Below are 20,854 nucleotides of genomic sequence, written 5' to 3' on the forward strand. Positions count from 1 at the left end.
AATCTGGCACAAAGCATCCTTTTCTTTTTAACTTATTAATGTATATTTAAGTGTGAAAGTTTGTTTTGATTTATACCAACGAGAGGTGCCCCTAAGAGTGTGTGTGTGTGTGTGTGTGTGTGTGTGTGTGTGTGTGTGTGTGTGTGTGTGTGTGTGTGTGTGTGTGTGTGTGTGTGTGTGTGTGTGTGTGTTAGGAAAAAAGTAGTAACATTTCCTGGGGGCACAGCAAATGTGTGCGTTTAACCTTATTGCTCAAGGGGATTAGTTATGATTTGATGACTTTCAAACTCATTCACCTGTCTATACAATTTAATTAGTTCTGCGTGGATCTCTTCTTTCGGGCAGGGTCAGGGTTAGTGGACACCCAAGCTTTTGAATGTGGTAACTCGAGAACGAAGCAATGTAGGAGTTTGAAGTTGATACCATAGGTGTATCTACTGAAAATCCAGACTAGTTTGAATCTCAGTGACCTCGACCTTAGGGTCAAGTTTTCTGAAAACCTTGTAAATGCCATAATTGGAGAAGGAGGTCACCTAGGATCTTAAATAGATTTATAATAAGTTCATGAGTTTGGCCTTAAGGTCAGGGGTCAGAGGTTTTCTGAAAATTTAGCGAACGTGACAACTTGAACAAGGACAAATTCGCACCATAGGCGCATTTATCAGGAGGCTGAGGGCGACCACTGGCCACCACCAGTATTTTTATTTGTTGATACAAGTGTCATAGTTATTGTCAAAAGAAGATTTTCGTTGACAAAAACTACGACAACAATTATTGGTCAACGAAATTAACACTGTTGCAGACACGAGGAAGCTGTGCTTTACCATACATGCTGTGCAGTTAGCAGAAAACACAGTGTAGGTATGTCTTTCCTTTCAGCACCACTCTCACACATTTGTTTATAACATAAGGATGTATCCAAAAACTAGATGTCTTAAAATGCATTTTATATGCACAAAGTTCTAACCCTGACTGTTTCTGTAAAGGCTGACATCTCTCCAGGTTAATGTAAGCGCATACAACGTAAAATGTACACATAATGTATACTGCAGCATTCAACACTGCATGTTTTTGACCATAAATAGGGAAACAATCACACAAAGCTCATATTAGCTATTAAATATTATTTGTAGTGATAAAAATTAATAAAAATCATCTAAGAAGCTGACCTGCTACATATAAATGATAAATTTGCCTTTGTACTTGCTGTGTGGGTGTATGCATGCAAGTGTGTGGGTGCTCGAAAGGAGCCATACCCACATTTTCTTAAATGGATTGAATTTTGTAGGTGCTAATATTACATGTATCTTAGTAAATATACCTTATTTATTATGTGTGCTTACAAAAATTGCTCATCCTGCAGACAGACTCCACCTCCTCTGACTTGTCTTTGTTATCCTCTTAAAAAAAATAGATTCGCTCGACACATGAAGCAGTTCTACAACTGCTACAGGTTGTGGTTGGATTTTCAGTTGCAGCAGATCTCAAGTGCAGAACGAGGTATACCGATGCCAGCTCAAGACCAGTGCTAGAGTTAGTCCATCTGTTGTGGAATGAGAGACTGGAGAAGCAGCTGAATGAAACTGATGGCAGAGAGCTGGCCAGTAGGGAAAACACAGGAACAAAAAGGGCATAGCTGACAGATTAGCAGGCGCTGAACAGTCAGTCTGAATCCAGTAAAGTTTCAAATCAGTGAAGAAAATGTGATTGAGTTCATTCTCAAAAGTTATTCTCTGGGGATGATGTGAGTCTATCCCTTACCCCCATCCCTCCTGCCAAAGAAGTCAACACGATTTTATTGGCCGGAGAATGTGCCACTCATTGTCCTGCTTTTGTCGTATGAAATTAGCTGAGTGTAGAAGCTTTTATGTTTGCGTGACTGCAAAACTATCAACAGTTTGTTTCAACAGACATCTGACATTTCAACATGTTCCTGTCTAACTTCATCTCTTACCAACAGACAGAAAGTAAAACCTGCTGTTTCCTACACCCTTTAAATGGATCGTTTTACTCTTAAATGATCAATGAAAATGGGAAATGTTTCTGTAAACACGGGAAAAGCATAACTTTTTTTTTTCCCTCCAAAGCTGGGAGTCCTGACTGCACCTCCTGCTGGAAAGCAGCTGAACTAAAGATTTGAGACAAAAATAAAACAAATTTGTTAAAGTAAATGAATAAATGCTTGGCACTGACACTGGAAACATGACAGTCACGTAGCCAACACAATAATAACGAGCTTGAACACGTAGTCCTGTAGCCCACGACACATAGATAGCAGATGATGCTCTCCGGCACCAAGTGTTTGAAACTAAAGCTAAAGGAAATTATTCTCATAGATAGAATTCCACATTATAAACCCTGTACCACCCGCTAGTGTTCAGAGTTATTCAAAGCAGCTTCCCGTGTATCCAACCAGAGCTTCTTAGACTGCACGTCTTGTTTAACAGCTTATTTATAGTATTGATCCTACCTCTCTGTTTTTGACATTCCTGTTACAGGATGGCTACTCTGCTGAGCAAGTTCAGGATAGACTTTTCGGACATTACTGTCCTTGGAGACATCAACACCAAGCCCAAGAAGGAGCAGTAAGTCCACTTTGTTAAGCTTCCCACTTTGAACATCCTCCACAATTGTTAACGTGTATTATGTCACACATTCAGTATCTAAAGTGCCTTGAGGAAACTGTTGGCTCTATTTGGCACGGTATAAAGAAAAGAAAACTAACCGTTTTAATTATGTCAGCATTTGAAATTCAATGTTTAGCATGTTTGAGGACAGTAAGCTGAGCTGAAAAGCAAATTACTGGCGCCCTCGTGTGGTCTGTGTGGAAAAGACGTGTGGCTTTGAGACCATGTTGATTTGGTTTGAACAAATGATGATTTTTAACAAGGGAACATTTTCTTAACATTAATAAATCTGAAGACTTTTCAAGAAAGTATCACAGTCCAGATCCAGACATCCGCCTGGGTCTCGAGACTTGGTAATTAGTAATTTCATTTTTATTCAAAACATCCATTTTTGTTCATTTCTTTGGTGAGATGATTTTGAAAATTCAGTTCATTTCAATTTTATTTATATAGTGCCTTATCACAACAGTTGCCTCAAAGCTTTGTGTAGTTACCTGTTTTACATGAGGATTAACCATGAAGCTGTTGTGACGCAGCATGGCAGCCTTCGAGGAGATGATTGAGCCTTATCGGCTGAAAGAAGATGATATGGAGCAGGAGGCAGCTGAGAGGCTGAAGAACAGCGAACCATGGAGGATCACTGACAACGAGCTGGAGCTATATCGTGCCAAGGTCACAAGATTTCCCCGCATATTCCATTTACATGAGTCTTTAATCTCATAAGATGAAATTCTTGAGTCAGTCAAAGTTCCATATGACTTCAGGGTTCAGAGGGATTCATTCTTTGATCCTCTGCAGCCTCATTCAGTTGTTCTGTAGGGAGAGTGGAAGCAGTTCAGTGTAGCTTATACTGTGAGCGACACTGCTGCCTCGAAGTCTGTGGTGCAGTGGCTTGCGAAAATGATCTTGTTACGTGATACCTGATTGCTTGATCCTGTGGTTGTCTCTCTTTAGACCCATCGGCAGATCAGACTCAACGAGCTGCTGAAGGAACACTCAAGCACAGCCAACCTCATTGTTATGTAAGCTTGGGTTGGGTGGGTGTGGGGGGTGGGTGCGTATGTGTTTTAGTTTCAATAATACAAAGTGGGGGAGAAAAAAACATGACAATTTAAAAAAGAAAAAAAGAAAAAACTTGAATGAAAATACTCGTTGTCAGCAGATTAGACATACAAACCTCTTTCTACTGATAGCAACACCAGCTGGTTATAAGCTAACATTATGCAAGCTAATGTTGGGCGCAAATGTCCTAGAAATCACGCTTTCCCTCTGATAAACAGTTTGATTGCGTTCTCATATTATTAAACGGTTTGTTCAGTAAGCCTCAGAGGCCAGCGATGTTACGTCGTCTTCAAAGTTTCACACCAAACGGCAGCTGTCGGAAGCTACCAGGAGCAAGAACAGCAGCTCGACTGACTGTTAAAGCCCGAACCATGAAAATTCACTTTTTTTTGAAAATGGAGCATTTAATTTGAACAAATTAAAATAAATTAATCTTCATTAATATGAGTTTTATTTGTGCAATTTCAGAAGTGAGGTGGGAAAATCCCACAAGGGCTGCTGGTGTGGAGATGCTTTGACCCTCATCTTTGGGTCGCTCAAATCTTTCCTGCTACTTTGTTCACTTGCTCATTAATTTACCCCATCTAATAACAGATGACAAGATAACTAGTGCTAAAAAATGCGGGCTGAAAGTGACTATTAACATTTGACCAAGTCAACAGGCAAAACTGTGATGAACCACATTGGAAAAGGAAAGTGGAAAGCTTACTTTGGGCTGGCGGTGATAATGATCATAACAGATAAATTTGGCTTTTAGTCACTCTTTCCTGAAAAGGCCTTTTGTGGGTTTTGTAACTTTTATAAAGAAGAGTTGATACACATTCAGTTTAAGTTAACTTTTGTTAACTTAAAGACACTTTAAAACAGTCTACACAAGACGAGTGGCTTCAATAAGTGATGCTTCTACCTAATCCTTAAATGTGCAGTGAAGTGATGAGCTTTCATTAATTTGAATTGCCAATTCTTAAACCATTATGTGTAGAGATAACAGTACCTGATTTTTAGAACTTTTCTTATTGCTCCTTTTTGGTTATAGTTTCATTGCAGTCTCTCTTTCTTTGCCTTTCTCTGTGCAGAAGCCTCCCATTAGCCAGGAAGGGTGCTGTGTCCAGTGCTCTCTACATGGCCTGGCTGGAGGCATTGTCCAAGGATCTGCCTCCCATCCTTCTGGTGCGTGGCAACCACCAGAGTGTCCTCACCTTCTACTCTTAAAGGGGAAAAGCTGGTGATTTAAGTCACAGCTAAAGTCTAAAGGTCCACCACATACACTCCTGAGATAGCAGAATACAAGCCAGTGATGGAAACAGTGCTGAGTAATATGAATCCAATGAAAGTGCTATTTTTTTTGTGTAAAAGTGCTACGTGTTTTGTGATGGAGGAATTTTATGTTGGGGTGGGTGCTGGTTGTAAAGTTGCCCACTCTTTTTCCTTTCTTTCTTTTTATTCCAAGATGTCTGGGTTATTCTCTCGTTGCTCTAGTTCCTTCTGATTTCCTCATTAAAGTGTCATTTTTGTTCAAGTTGATTTCTCTCAGGCTCTCTAAAGCAGGCATGCACAATATAGATGTGTTCATGATGTGGAATATATTGATGTCATACATTTAAGTTTATCAGACCAGATGTTGTTTGCTCCAGCAATAATCACCCTGTTATGTTTTTTTTCCAAGTTGGGGAAAATGCTTTGCAACACCTTCTAAAGCCTTATGGATGTGCCTTCCAGTCGAATCGGATGAAACGGAATTAGAATCTCTATTCAGATTGACAATTTTAACAGAATTTCCTTCTTAGCTGTGCAGGTGGATTTAAAGTAGAATTTTATAAAGGGTGTCAATTTGAACACTCTTACAGTTTTGACCTTAATCACCAATATTTATTTGGGGCTTTGATTTTTATATTTTTCACTTTTTAGTCTTCCTTCGTATAAGTTGCTGAATACTCATCACAACAAGATCCTTGATCTTTTAGACACAGTTTGTAGGGGAGGGGTGCATGTGGGCATAGACTTAAAGTCTCTGTCAGAAAAAATGTGAGGCTGGGTTTTTCTTTAGCCTTTTCAGGTGGATAAAATCTCTCCCTAGTAGCTGCCGATTACCAGCTTTCTTTGGTTCTGTGGCCACATGTATTGTTGTTTCGCTGTAAAGAAACTCTTCTACCCTTCAAGATGCTAGTCCAAACCTTGCCTTAATGCTAGAACTATACTATACTGTCACGATTGTCATAAGTTCTCGCTCCCTCTTAAGCCATGTTGGCTGAAGGGTTTGTGTGTAAATGCAGATATTCATCCATTATTAAGTCTCAGCGCATATGCATCTTAATCTGCATTAGTCATTTAGCCTCACTTCATTTAGTGTGCACTTGTGGCACATCCCTGTCTTTTAGCTTAATTATTACTATTGATTTTAGGGGTGACGTGGCATCACAAAAAAAAAGCCATACATAGACATTTTCCAGTTGTAGTGTACTGTAGAGGTCACATGTATCCCCTGTTCTACTGTGACTGTAGAGAATATTGATTAACTAGCTTCAGTATGCAATAGTACAGCTGTTACTTTGGGGAGTGGTCACAGGTGTCGTCACAGAGAAAAATAACCCTGAGCCTAAAATCAATTCATAAAACTCATTGCATTTGAGTTTTGTGGGGAAAATGGACAGTAAAGTGAAAGTAACCCGTTAGCTTTTGTTAAGATTGCAAATGTTGTTATTAAAACAGCTGAGCATAAACGGGTTGGTTGGAGTGGTTCTAGCATAGATGATTATTTTAAGTGCATTGCCCTAAAATTAGTCATGATATTTTGAAGCCTCTGCATTGTGTTGTTAAATACAGCAGAGATGCACAAGTCATTGTGGGTGGTCTCGTTATTTTGAATTAAACAGCATGGACTTTGGCTCATTATGATTATGGGTGAGAAACTACTATGAAGCAAATGAAACTTTACTATATGCAATTTAAAAGAAGAATGTGAGAGTGCTTAGGTTAGTTGAATGTACACTACACTAGTAGTACCTTTTGGTTTCCATTGTCATATGTATCATATGTTTCCTGCATATACTGCAGTTAGCACAATAGTGTTCTGTCTGTCGGCTTCATTGTGCTATTAGCGTTCATGCAGCACCATTGCCCACCACTCTGTTGTTCACATGGATTATCACTACGTTAATAATCCATGTGTGTAATGTTTGCAGGGACTGTTGATAGGATTCAGTACAAACATATTATATAGATCTATACTCTTACTCACCAGAGTGCTAAATGTAGCCGGAATAAGTTTTAGTTATGTTGAAAGTGTGGGCTTGGAAAGCATTGTTAGATCATTTCGAAGGCAGTCCTACATTGTGTAACAGCCTCAAATACCAAAATTCGTCCACACCACAGCTGGTGTTCATTCTAATCCAGCTGACACTGCTTTTCAAAATAAAAGACAAAATGTATCTAAAATTTGGTGTTCCTGCAGCTGAGTGCATCCCTGTGCACTGTAACTTAAACAGTGAAACTAAGTTATGCTTAACTCAAACTATGAAGTATGACTCAATATTTCTGTATTAGAGCAAATGTAAATGAATTTCTTGAAGACTAACTGCTAAGCAATACAATTAGTGAAACAAACTGCAGTTTTTGTTTTGGTCTTTTTTTTGTTTGTTTTTTGCTGTGCATTTTGGGCAATATAAATCTGAGATTATCAATGTGGGCTGAGATGGGGATTTGGGGGCACTATTGTGTACTATAACAAAATAAAGGAGTGTATCTTTCAGATCTCTGTTCGTTGTTGTGTTGTGAGGCATTCACTCTTGTTCTCTTGTTGGTACAGAACAACATTATTACAAACAAGAACACGGGTTAAACCATTTGTATATTTAAAAAGATTATATTTGCTTATCTATCTATCTATCTATATCTGTATCTATCTGTAATTATACACACACAGTTATATACATACATACATAATATAAAAAAACACAACACTCATGTATCAATTAGAGGGGTTCTTTTTCATGTCACATTAAACGAAACAAAAATACCTCCTATCAACGTTTTCCAGCCAGCTAATGGTGTTTGGGTGTTTCCCTCATTTGTCTCGATAGAGCCTAACATCTGTCTGACAAAATTACTGCATTGTCCTCAACAGATCGAATCATATGTACGTGTAAGTCGAGGCATTATTTGAGTTCTCCTAATCATTGTTTGTATTCTTTGCCATATTCCCTGTTCCTCCTAAAGCAGGCATGTTGTTCCATGAGGGTGGATTCTAATATTTCAAAAATGATAAAATGGTCCTAAAATCTATTGGTGGTTGACATCACTAAGTTTATAGTAAGTATAAACTAACATGTAAATAAACGTAATAGTATGTACACATGGAACATGTTGGAAGGGTATTTATTTTAGTTCAGACTTTTTTTTTTTTTGTCTTTTAATATTTGGAGTTTTGGTTGTAATTTGATTTGCATGTCAATGGTTTTTTTTCTTTTGCAGTTTGTTTCCTTTTGATTTTAGCAAATTGTCTTTCTCCTTGAGTCTGTATCTGTAGCCTTTCAATGAAGAAAAAGATATGATGACAAGCGGCTCAAACCAGTTTTCTCCTGCTTTAACTCAAACGTGTAAGGCCCAGCTGGTTGAAGCAGGAATGTTTTGATACTGTTAACAGTCACAGATATGCTTTTTCTAACATTTTAACATGTATGATTACCAGTACTTTGTACATCTTTATTGCAATAAATAAACCAAATGAAACCATTAACATCTGTAGTCTGCATTTGTGGTTTGCAAGGCTTCTATTTAATTCAGTTTTATGTATTGTTTACTGAATTTTGCATAATGGATAAAGCTCCTAGAGTGTTAAAGTGAATCAGCGATCTGATCTGAGGAAGAAATCTCCTTAGGGTGGGGTGGGGGGGGGGGGACTATTTTAGGTTTATTTGCTGTTGGGGGTTAATGGAGGTCTAATACTGTGTTACAGCAGACAACAAATTATAGGAAAAACTCTGCACAACTAAATCAATGACAGCTAGTGTATTTGTTTTTTTTGGTAGAGAAATGTATAATAAACCCTCAGCACACTGTCCCGCTTATCGCTATTTTTATTCAGTTACAGTGTTTTGGTCCATGTAACTTGCATAATGTAATATAAAAAATCTAATGTATAAAATAATAACACTAAAAGTGAAAATACAAAACCATGAAGAGAGCAATAAATTAAAAAAATAGTTTTAAGATCCTTATTGTATTTATCGTAAAAGCTCTGTGGTATAAGATGGATGGGGCAACAGAGCTCAAACACCTATTGGTCAGGATTCGATAATTATTTCAACACAGGGCATAAAGCCAACTGTTTAACCCAAACAAATCTGTTCCCTGCACTTTCGGAAGAAAAATACAAAACGTTTGTCTTCTGCACCTTAAAGAAAGATAACACTTTGAGATGAAGAGTTGAAAAGCATTTATAGATTGAAATGTACAAGTACGCAGTTACATCTGTGGCTGGGCATCTTTATAAGTGCACCCTCACTCTTTATTTATATCAGTCTACCGCACCACATAAAGACAAAGTGTTAAATTTCAAGGGCAAATATTAATTATTTTCCTACATCATATCTTTTCTTCCTGGGCTTTCACAGTTTTTAAATAACACATTTATTAGATCACCAGCCAGTATAAATATAATCCTGCTGCTGCCCTAAATTAACATGATTAGTACTTACCAAAATATTTTATGTTTTTGTAATCACTATATAGCAAGATAATGGACCCTACAGTATTAGAAATCGGCATTTGTGGGAAGGAGGAACTCACTTTAAACAGGAAGAGACCTCCAGCAGATCCAGGCAAACCTTCACAAAACTGTGTGTTTTAGTGCATTTCAACTAATTTAAAAATTATATTTCAGCAAATACTTGACAGTTAATTAGAGAATGTGCTTTGAATTCACGACCCCCACAGATTGTAGCCAAAACATGTCCATTATGGATATGAAGCCATTAGGGTGAAAGTCAGATGTTTTTGTGGAGAACCACAGCTACTGCAACAAAAAGAAGAAGTACACAAACAATCACAATGATTGAAGAGATAATTTTACAGAGTCTTCTTCTGCGCTCTGCTTCTTTCCTCTTCAGTAAAGAATCAAATCCCGGTGTGTAGAGATCCTCGAGCCAGAAATCCAGATCTTTAGGAGTCTTGTCCTCTTCCTACAAAGAAAACAAAGATGTGAAACAGTGTATGAAAAAGTGCACCAAGATTCTTGTTGTTAGACATACAGTAAATATGTGTTTGAAACATATCTGCTCCCTTTAGCAGACTCAGGAAGAACATTTCCTGTGCATTAAAAAAAAAAATGCACCATTCTTTTCTGCCAACAGATGCCCATTGACTACATGAGATTCCCGTTCTTTTGTTGCTTTCTTTCAAGCAGCCTGTGTACATACAAAGGCAAATGCTAATGCCTGGCTAATGAGGCTGACCTCTAAAGTTTAAGGCTTACCACCCAAAAAGACTGGCTGCTGCACCGTCAAAGAATAGTGGCACATAACGTGCTGCACAGGCCGAGGGACGGAGAGCTAACTGTTGCATTAACCTGCATTAACATTTGCCACAATCGCAAGAGTAGCGTACCACTGGTCACTTTTGAATCTTAGGATTTCTGGCAACATGGACTACAGAAATAGAAAGGCAAATCATTTCTATGTTGCATCTTTACACACAACAACACAAACAGCATCAAAGTAAGCTAAATAATGACTCCTAAATTGAAGATTTGTGGTTGTTGAACGCCATAATTTGATGGTTACACATCAACTAAAAGTGTGCTGATACATTTTGTTCAGAAATATACATGACCACTGCAAATCATAGTGTTCTCCCAGAAGCGTTCCTTCCCCTAAACATGTTTATTTACTGAAATTGAAACAAAAAAGTTTTAAGTCAACACTTGATGACGGCATTTTTTTATTTTCCTTAATATTTAAAGTGCAGCTGGTAAGCTATAAGTTTTGGGGGCACAAGTACTGTAGTAGTGACTTAGCAAATATTGACTCAGGGGTGAAGGCACACTAATGCTAGCAAGACAGGAATACTTTTAGTCCTTCAGTGGTCAGAAAAACTAGTGAAGAGAAATATATCACATTATGTTACAATATAAAAATAATCAAAGCCACCTAAAAGTGTAAGTATTAAACCATCACAGACATCATCTGGAAAGAAGCTCCAAGGGTTAAATGGTATAAATAAAAACTGGTATTTACACCAAAACGTGGGGATTTTATTGAATGAAGGACTTTTTGATGAGATCCAAAGAGAGTATATTTGGAAATCAACAACTGCAAATATGCAAAAATGCATACTTGTGGGAAAATGAATAAAACTGTTTAGATGGCAATCATCATATTAGAAGACCTTAGTCAGTGATTTTTGCTCAGCAATTGAGCCCTAAGCATTCACTTGCTCATATCTTCTTTATTTCTTTTGGTTCTTTAGTGTGCCTATACAATATATAAAATAAGTATTGAACATATCACCAATTTTGTAAGTAAATATATTTCTAAAGGTGTTATTGACAATACATTCTCACTAAATGTCAAAGAAATCACATGCAAAGAAATCAAACCATAGATTTCCATAAATAAAGTGGAATAGTAATGAAAGCACTTAACACAACTTGCTCCATTCGTCCAAGCACTTTTTTGCAATTCTGTTTCTATCTAACATCCTATAGATGCATTAGAGAGCATCTTTCCCAAGAATATTTGTTATGCAGACTGAAGCAGCCAGGGATCAAACCGCCAACCTTCCAATTAGCAGATGACCTGCTCTACCTCCTGAGCTACAGCCACTCCAGTAGTGAGAAGCATCAAGAAACATCTCATGATGGGTAAAACCAACAAGCCTGTTTCGACCACTGGAATCTTACTGTTGCAAAACATACTGATGGCATTAGTTAGAGAAGTATTTCTAAGCTAATGAAGGTTCCAGTGAGCACTGCTGGGGCCATAATCCAGAATCATGTCAACATAAACCAACAACCAAGCGCTTCTCATTAGATTTTAACTCAGACTCTAATTAACAGAAGAGTTGTCCAAGAGCCAACGCCCACTGGTGGAGAGCTACAGAAAGACCTGGAATCAGCAGGTACAATTGTTTTAAAGAAAACAATAAGTAATAATTTTCTTAACTGCCATGGCCTGTATGCACACTCACTACGCAAGACTCCACTGCTGAAGAATGCATGAGACTAGTTTCTCCATACAGAAAACATCTTGAAGATGCCATCACCAAAAGAGGCTCTTACACGAAGTATTAAATTAATTTCAGGTATCTTGTTCGATGCTTTTTCCCTGTGTTACTTCTCATTATTACACATAACTTTATGGACAACTGTTTAATTTCTTTGCATTTCTGGATTGGATGGGTTCTTGCCATGACAATTTATGTCAAAATCCTTTTTAGAAATATATTTGCTTATAAAATTGGTGACATATTTAATACTTATTTTACCCGCTGTATATGCATATGCATATATATATATATATATATACATGCACAGTTCTTTGTTTACATATATGCATGTCCTCCTAGCAAACAACTGCACTAACAACTGTTTTGTGTATCCAAACAAACATTAACCTTGTTAATCTTCCACAACCTTTTTACTTTTCCACAAATTACCTGTAAATATTCTGCAAGATTGCTATGGTTTGCTTGAGTGTCATAGTCCTTGACAGTCCAGGAAGGGTGTGATGTCTCATTCTGCTCAATCACTGATTTTACATCCATGTACAGAGGGTTCTGTCTGATGTTGGTCTTCAGAGTGGATGGAGTGATGTGCTTCTCCAGGTATCTGTCCACAAACACCACAGGACTCCAGTCTGGGTGTGGCACAGAACTGCTTTTGGTTGTTACCCTTGGCTCCCTCTGTGGAGACAGAGAAGAATTCTCAATCCATCCAGCTTTAACATTTTCTATGGAGCTGTAGGCTACACTGGTTAGATAGCCTAAACCAGGGAGTCATGTAATTAAAGGCTTTCTTTTTCAGAGGAGCCATCCACAGTGAGGAAGTAAAATTATTAACAAGATTTAAAAAAAAAAAAAAAAAAAGCAGTCCCAGGTGTGTTAAACATACCACCAAAACTCATGCATGCTCAACATGGAGCTGTTTGTTGTCTTTCGAATTCAAAGTCAAAGTCAGCTTTATTGTCAAAAGCTCCACTGCAAATTTAAAGAGCTAAAAACAAAAGATATTTGTACTATAATGTTATAACTTAATGTTTGTTCATGTTTTTGGTGTCTTGTAAGCCAAGTATGACACAACAATGCTGTGCTCTCCTGCTCTGCTATTTCAAACTACTGTCACAAAGATCATACCTGAGAGTAAATCCTGTTCTGCCATTGTTTCTGACTGGACATTACTGCCCCAACCTGGAACATGCTGTGTGTGGCTGGCAGCATCCCAACGTCTAGCTGGAGGAATTTCTCAGGGTGGTTATTGTTGGGCAAAGCAGAAATATCCATCCTGATTCTGCTGCTCCATCCACGCTGAGCACTTCACTTGCCAACTACCTGGCTAATTCCACATACTCCCTACGTCTCACAGGCTCTGCAATAATAATTTATGAAGAGTGTGATATCTGAGGCTGTATCACTTGTGTAATGTGTGTAACCCAACCTGGCCAAAGGGTGGGGTGAAGGTGTGGGTTTGAGAGAGAGAGAGAGAGAGAGAGAGAGAGAGAGAGAGAGAGACCTAGTATCTGTGTCTGTGTAAAATGTCATCTGAGTAAGCAAGTAAATAAGTATGTGTTTATTTCATTTAGAAAGTTTAAGTTTATTTAATAACTTGAAATACTTCTCACATGTAAGGTCTTCAATAATCAGGCCCCCATCTTATCTTAAAGACGTGATAGTACTGTAAAATGTGGGAGCTTGTAGAATAAAAAGTGAGAATGTGGAGAAAATTGTTGGTATTTTGAAATTTTCATCTGTAAAATATTGGTGAAGAGGGAGCTGAGTGTAAAAGCGAAGCTCTCAATTTACCGGTCGATCTACGTCCCTACCCTCACCTATGGCCACGAGCTGTGGGTAGTGACCGAAAGAACGAGATCGCGGATACAAGCGGCAGAAATGAGCTTCCTCCGAAGGGTGGCTGGCCTCTCCCTTAGAGATAGGGTGAGAAGTTCGGCCATCCGGGAGGGGCTCAGAGTAGAGCAGCTGCTGCTCCACATCGAAAGGAGCCAGCTGTGGTGGTTCGGGCATCTGACAAGGATGCCCCCTGGGCGCCTCCTGGGTGAGGTGTTCCAGGCATGTCCCACCGGGAGGAGGCCCCGGGGCAGACCCAGGACACGCTGGAGAGATTATATCTTTCGGCTGGCCTGGGAACGCCTTGGTATTCCCCCGGATAAGCTGGAGGAGGTGGCTGGGGAGAGGGAGGTCTGGGCCTCTTTGCTTAGGCTGCTGCCCCCGCGACCCGGCCCCGGACAAAGCGGATGAAAATGGATGGATGGATGGAAAATATTTTCACACTCTTGAAATAAAAATTTCTGTCACCACAGTAAATCTAAAATTAAAGTATCAATTGAGTCATCTAATTGTTGAAGTTTCGCAATAATATTGTAGGGTCTTTACCTTAAAATATTAGGGGCCTTGTGCTGACTGTTGTTGTGATTAGGCACTATATAAATAAAATTGAATTAAATTGAATATTGAGTTCAATTCCACCATTGGATCGGGGTCTTTCTGTGTGGAGTTTGCATGTTCTCCCCATGTTTGCGTGGGTTCTCCAGTTTTCTCCCACAGTCCAAAGACGTGCAGTTAGTGGGGATAGGTTAATCGGAAACTCTAAATTGCCCATAGGTGTGAATGTGGGAGTGCATTTGAGTGTGAATGGTTGTCTGTGCATATGTGTTAGCCCTGCAACAGACTGGCGACCTGTCCAGGGTGTACCCTGCCTCTCGTCCTAAGACAGCTGGGAAAGGCTCCAGCACCCCCCGCGACCCTGAAAAAGGATAAGCAGAAGCAAATGGATGATTAATCCATGTAGTAACTAGTTGTATTTTGTATAACTAAAGTAATAACAAAAAAATAGAGTACTATTTTTGCCATATTTTTTGAGTACTATTGAGTACTATTTTTGTGTTTATAAATTAAAATGAAAGTACCTCAAGATTCAAACAAGTCTCAGCTATCTTCAGAAAAATGACACAAGTTTGTAAGATGGGTTAAAGAAAGAAAAATACACTGACCTGTTGAAGCCACAGGGTAGCTTAACTTAAATATGCCAAAGGTTATTCATTTAAAATAAAATATTAATTTTGTTATCACAAAACAATAGTGAATGTTTCACAGAGCTTCACAAACAAGTGTAAACACCATAAATATGGTGTCTATCATATGAAACTAATAATACTGGAAAATGTCTGAGCTGAAATGCAAGAAGTAGTGCATGGTCTCCTATTCCGGCACAATGAAAACTCCTTGGAGCAAGGAGGTGGTTCTTTGTCATTAGCATAGCTTAGGAGGTAGTATGGGTCATCTACTAATCGCAAAGGTGATGGCTCATTCCTGGCTGCTTCAGTTTGCATGCCAAATAGATAGGATACTAACCCTAATTTTTTCTCTGATTCATCTATTGGAATATGAATGCGTCTGAATTTCAAATAGAAAGTACTTAAGGATGAAAATAATGCTTGTGTGTATGGGTGAAGGAGCCATGTTGTATTGAGTGCACCAGGAGAACAGAAAAGCTTATCCGGGGCTGGGTCGTGGGGGCAGCAGCCTAAGCAGAGAAGCCCAGACCTCCTTCTCCCTGGCCACCTCCTCCAGCTTGTCCTGGGGAACACCAAGGCGTTCCCAGGCCAGCTGAGAGATATTGCGGATCCTAGGTCTGCCCCATGCCCGGAACACCTCGCCCAGGAGGCGTCCTTGTCAGATGCCCGAACCACCTAAACTGGCTCCTTTTGATGTGGAAGAGCAGCAGCTCTACTTTGAGCCCCTCCCAAATTCATCACCCTATCTCTAAGGGAGAAGCCAGCCACCCTTTGGAGGAAGCTCATTTCCGTCACTTGCAATCTCGTTCTTTCTGTCACTACCCACAGCTCATGACCATAGGTGAGGTTAGGAACGTAGATCGACTGGTAAATTGAGTGCTTCGTTTTTACACTCTTTACCATGATGGACCGGTACAGCGTACGCATCACTGCAGCCACAGCACCAATCCATCTGTCGATCTCCTGATCCCTTCTCCCATCACTCGTGAACAAGACCCTCAATACTTAAACTCCTCCACTGGGGGCAGGAACTTTTCCCTGACGCAGAGTGGGTACTCCACCATTTTCCAGCTGAGGACCATGGCCTCAGATTCGCTGGAGGCTGTCGCCTGATTAAGCCAACAGAACTCATCTGCGAAAAGCAGAGATGAGATTCTGAAAACACCCAAGTATAAGTCTTCCGCCAATTGGCTACACCTAGAAATTCTGTCCATAAAAATTATGAACAGAATCGGTGTGTGGCAAGGATGATGCATGACGGGTCCAGAGGTTTGATTTGAGAGCCAACTTTATTCACACAGTGTGACTGCAGCTCTCAGCTGCAGGCTGCACAGACTCCTTGCCACTACACAGACCAACAACCCTGAATCCGAGGCTGCCCACGCCCCCAGCGGCGGCGGCAACGCTCGTCCGGAGGCCGACCACCGCAGACATGGTCGGGAGCCCTGGCTCACGGGTGGCTGGGCCGGCATATGTCGCTCCGGAGTGACTCGCTCCTCGCCCTCGGCCCCAGGTTGCGCAGACTCCCCTGGGACTGGCACCTTCGCCATCTCCGGCTGGGGCAGCCTCGTCCACTGCTTCCGGCGCTCCCGGCAGGACCAGCCCTTTGCCCGGCTGCTCCCCCTGCTCCAGCAGACGCAGACTAACGCGCGCCTCATCCCCCACCTCCGGCTGCCAAGGTACCTCCCGCATTCCTCAGTACATTCCAGTGGGGGTGGCGGCAGCGGGGCCGCCCAGTCCTGAAGCAGGGCCGCCATCTCCAACATTCTTCTTAGGTGTCGCTCGGTCTCATCCCGCAGTTCTTCCTGCCTGCGGCGCACCTCCGCCGCCTGCTCCTGCTGGGTGGCTGCCATTTCGGCCACTATCTGGGCCAGCTCCTCCCTTCCCTGGTTCAGGTGTGGACCCGCCATGCCACTTCCTGGGTTTTGGCACCACTGTGCCAAGGATGATGCATGATGGGTTCGGAGGTTTACACACACCAACAACCCTGAATCCCCGTGTCTTTAACTCGGCAGGCGTGATTGCGGATGCCATGTAGGTGCGTCTGCATGGCACCACAGACCACGCCCCACCACACGGTGACAAGTCCAGAAACAATTCCAGACAAAGCTCTTGCAACAGTGATATAAGGATTGAATGGCCCATAGCAATGGACCAGACACCAAATACTCCTGAAGTACCTCGCACCCCCCACTCTGACATGGTCGAATGCCTTCTCTAAGTCCACAAAACACATGTAGACTGGTTGGGCAAGCTCCCATGCACCCTCAACTATCCTCGAGAGGGTAAGGAGCTGGTCGATTGTTCCACAATCAGGGTGAAAACTGCATTGTTCCTACTAACAACTAACAGACGGACTCTCCTTTCCAGCACCCTGGCATAGACTTTCCAAGGGAGGCTGAGTCCTTCCTGTGATAGTTGGAACACACCCTCCAGTCCCCCTTCTTAAAGATGGGAACCACCACCCCGGTCTGCCAATTCAGAGGTACTGTAACTGATCTCCATGCAACATTGTAGAGGTGTGTCAACCAAGACAGCACTACATCATCCAGAACCTTCAGGAACTCAGGGTGAAACTCATCCACCCCAGTGGCCCTGCCACCAAGGAGTTGTTTAATTGCCTCTTCTTTAACTCATATTGCTCCAGCAATGTTGAACTTGTCTGTCACTCCGGGTGAGACCCAGGTCACAGGCTTGTAACTCCTACTTAACTCAATTACGGTACTGCCCAACAAGGAGATGGCAAACTGGAGAAATGGAGGACTTCGGCCTATTATTTCCTCTATGGCATTTAGCCCAACTGACATGGTCTTTAATGTGAGACTTGAACATGCGAGAAAGGAATTCACATACTCTACCCAATTCCAAAAGCAAGACTGAACATACCGCTCATGAAAATACACTTTCAGCTTCACCTACCCCTGATGTCATCTGAGTCTGTGGCTACACCAGTGTCTGTCCATGGTGGGTTGTCTGAACATACCTCTGTGGTGAGTGAAATTCACTTTTCTCTTTATGCTTGCTCAGAGCCAGCAAACCAGAAAACAAAGAGTTTTGTTTTCAGCACCAAAAGTTTAGAAACTGATTCTTTTGTTCCTGAGTCAGCCAGAACTAAAGTTTTCTGTTTTTCTTATAAACTGGCCCACAATAACTTTATGTTTTCAGTGTGTGTGAGTGTGTTTGCAAATGAAAGTTTTGTGTTTCGCAAATGAAACATTGCCAGGTCTGGATCTATGTTGTTAATGAAAGCGTTTTTTAGTGTTGTCTGTCTGAGCCGGCCTCTTAGTTTTCCACACTGACAAGTAGAAGAAAGACAATTGATGTGTCCGAATTCAGGGGAAGGATGCTCCGAAGGACACTACCTACCTACATCATGTAGGTAGTGTCCTTCAACGGACGGGTAGTCAGGAAGTGAGCGGCTGTGGACAGCCTTTTCTTAATAGAAACTTTATTGAACAAACAAAGAGTATAGAACATAACAGGTTGGCTGTGGACAGCCTTCTAGCCTTCGTTGAACTCCGCCCTTACTTAGGTGTTTTTCCGGTCGCTAGCGCCACAGCGCGAAAACGTTAAAATGGACCCAGAAATGTCGCTCCGTTTTCTTATACATTTTTAATTCTCGAGGAGCTAGAAAAACCTTATTGTCGTCGCCCGGTTGTTTTGTACCTTAGGCTCATCAGAGACAATCATATCCAGGTAAAATAATTTCCTTTAATCTACACGCATTTAGGAATTACTTAGCTAATTACACGGATAATTGAATTATTGCCGATGGTGTGCCAAAAAGTGTTCGCCTGCCAAAAACTGATTACCAATATTTCCGTGTGCAATATCTTCATGTATGTTGGTAAAAAAAACTTCGGTGAATATTGTTTACAAATGGGTTATATATATAATTTAAAAATTACCTGTTTTTCAAGTATCTTTATAACTCTGGTTATAATGTAGGTATAGTTGATATATTTGTTGCACTGTCTGCTGCCCTCCTGGCCAGCTTACTCTTAAAAAATTTATTTTTAATGTCAACAAGATTGTTTGTGAACTGGATAAATAAGGGATAAATAAAAGTCACTGCCAAAAACTGATTGCAGCTTCTACCTTGTTACAGGAATGTTGCTTGTGGCTCAAGGTGACTTGATATCATTAATGAGAGATACATTTGATATGTTTTCCGTATTATAGACCAACAAGTTATTTATAGCAGTTTAAATACGAGCAATCAGTTTTGGGCAAAAACCTGAAATCAGTTTTAGGCAGACGATCATTTTTTGGCACAACACCGGTCATTCTTACACATGTACTGTATTATATAAAATATATAAACTAAATATCTTTGAAACTTATAGAATCTAATCTTTTGGTTTCTTTTTTTACATAACACTTTATTAAACTGTTGTCTACTACAGAGTTACAAGTAGTATTCTAGTAGTAATAAGGCATCCACCATCTCCTGCTAGCATATTTCTGAAAGCATCTTAGTGGTGTGGCAGCCGTCGAGTGAGCCAGCCCTGCAAACCCTGTGGATGGAGGATGCAGTGGACAGGGGGAGGAAGCATCCTAAAGCTCTTTGCAGACCACCCTGTGTGATTCTCCACTCACCCACCAGAAAAGGCAAACCGCAGGTGTCAGTTGCAGCACCCCATCCACGTCTGATCTTGCTCGGGCAGATTCAGCAACACTGCCAGAGACTTCCTGTAATCTATTACAGTTGTTAAAGAAACTGTCCAGGAACAGGTCACTCAGGTTAACCCTGTGTGAACAACTGTAAATATAGTTTTTTCATCTACATACTGTTGGTGTATTTGAAATATTCTTGTTTAATGGTTATTGTTATTTACTCTATTGCTATCAAATAAATATCCATGCAATATTGTTCATAGTTAGTGTTATGTTCATACATGTTACAAATACCTGTAAATAAAATGAGTTCAGTGACAATTACTGTTTGTTTTAATCAATTTATTAATAACATAAAACCTTTAAACTAATGCAACACATATAACAATGTAACAAATATATTAAAATAAATAAATGGTATAATGCATAACTCATTTTGGACCTAATCTTTCAAGAAGTGAAAACAGTCTGTCCATCCTCTCCCTGCTCACCTGTGCTCTCCTCTCCTCAGCCTCTCTTTGCTGCCTCATGTCCTCTCTGATGAGGTCTAGCAGCTCATCAGCCCGGTCTCTTCTCCTGTTCCTCCCTGTTGTGGGTGGCTCACTCCCTTCCTCCTCGCTTTTGTTTTGGTCACCCACTGCTGCGCTTGGCTCTGGAGTGTCCTCAGTGAGAGAGGAAATTTGGACAGGAGGCCTAATTTGGAAGGCCTCCGTCCTATCACCTCATCCATGAGGGCAAACCAGGGCCAAGTAGCAGCAGTGAGATTCCCGCTGACTCTCTCTCCTGAGCCTTGCACTTGCAATCACTTGCAATCCTAAAGGCAGAGGTAATAAAAAAAATGACAGTGGACAAATAAAAACAACACAACAACTCTTAGTAATTGCACGTTTATTAACTTCTGTTCTTAAGAATTATTGTCTTGATAACACACATATGTACTTTGTATTTTTTAACGTTATCCCATGTCTTCTGGCCTGCAAGGGGGTGACTTTCCCCTGCAGGCCCATCTTCTCATGGTTTGTATCGTTCCCTGGGTCTTTTCCCGTGTTGTAGTTGTGTGTCTTATTTTGAAAGAAATATTTACAAGTTACCATAGCAAACGGGGCGCATTGGGGCGCAGAGAGGAGGTTGTTACTCTCAATGTTGGCGCATTTCAGGAGGACGCTGCTAATAAAGTTACACAATGACACAGTTAATTCGAGTTTATTATTATATTTACAAAATACCACAGTGTTTGTCTTGGTCGTATCATTTTATTTTGGTGTATTTTTCCGCGACACCTTAAAGGCCGGTCCGTGTCTGACA

At 40.6% G+C, this 20,854-nt stretch overlaps 2 protein-coding genes across 2 annotated transcripts in view; one reads left to right on the plus strand and one right to left on the minus strand.

Annotated features, from left to right (window-relative positions):
- Positions 1-7,190, plus strand: part of slc12a2 (solute carrier family 12 member 2) — a 151,959-nt gene extending 144,769 nt beyond the window's left edge. Inside the window, exons 24-27 of the mRNA XM_080874364.1 lie at positions 2,499-2,585; positions 3,164-3,299; positions 3,582-3,649; positions 4,766-7,190. Coding sequence (XP_080730490.1) covers positions 2,499-2,585; positions 3,164-3,299; positions 3,582-3,649; positions 4,766-4,901 — 427 coding nt within the window. The 3' untranslated portion in view covers positions 4,902-7,190. The remainder of the gene's footprint in view (positions 1-2,498; positions 2,586-3,163; positions 3,300-3,581; positions 3,650-4,765) is intronic.
- Positions 7,191-8,766: 1,576 nt separating this feature from the next.
- Positions 8,767-13,392, minus strand: minar2 (membrane integral NOTCH2 associated receptor 2). Its single transcript, XM_080875195.1, has 3 exons — positions 13,038-13,392; positions 12,342-12,587; positions 8,767-9,868 (listed from the first exon to the last, which is right to left on the minus strand). The coding sequence occupies exons 1-3, from the start codon at positions 13,182-13,184 to the stop codon at positions 9,674-9,676; spliced, it is 588 nt and encodes a 195-aa protein (XP_080731321.1). The 5' UTR covers positions 13,185-13,392; the 3' UTR covers positions 8,767-9,673.
- Between the last annotated feature and the right edge of the window lie 7,462 nt (positions 13,393-20,854).

The sequence above is a fragment of the Rhamphochromis sp. 'chilingali' genome, assembly GCF_963969265.1.
Source record: "Rhamphochromis sp. 'chilingali' genome assembly, chromosome: 2".
Lineage (NCBI taxonomy): Eukaryota > Metazoa > Chordata > Actinopteri > Cichliformes > Cichlidae > Rhamphochromis > Rhamphochromis sp. 'chilingali'.

Bases quoted from the DNA above. Each gene is read 5' to 3' on its own strand.
- minar2 (XM_080875195.1), bottom strand. From the start codon at position 13,184: ATGGATATTTCTGCTTTGCCCAACAATAACCACCCTGAGAAATTCCTC. The intron at 12,588-13,037 runs GTATGATCTTTG...CTGTCTCCACAG, and splicing joins AGAACAGGATTTACTCTCAG to AGGGAGCCAAGGGTAACAAC. The intron at 9,869-12,341 runs GTAATTTGTGGA...TTTTCTTTGTAG, and splicing joins ATCTTGCAGAATATTTACAG to GAAGAGGACAAGACTCCTAA.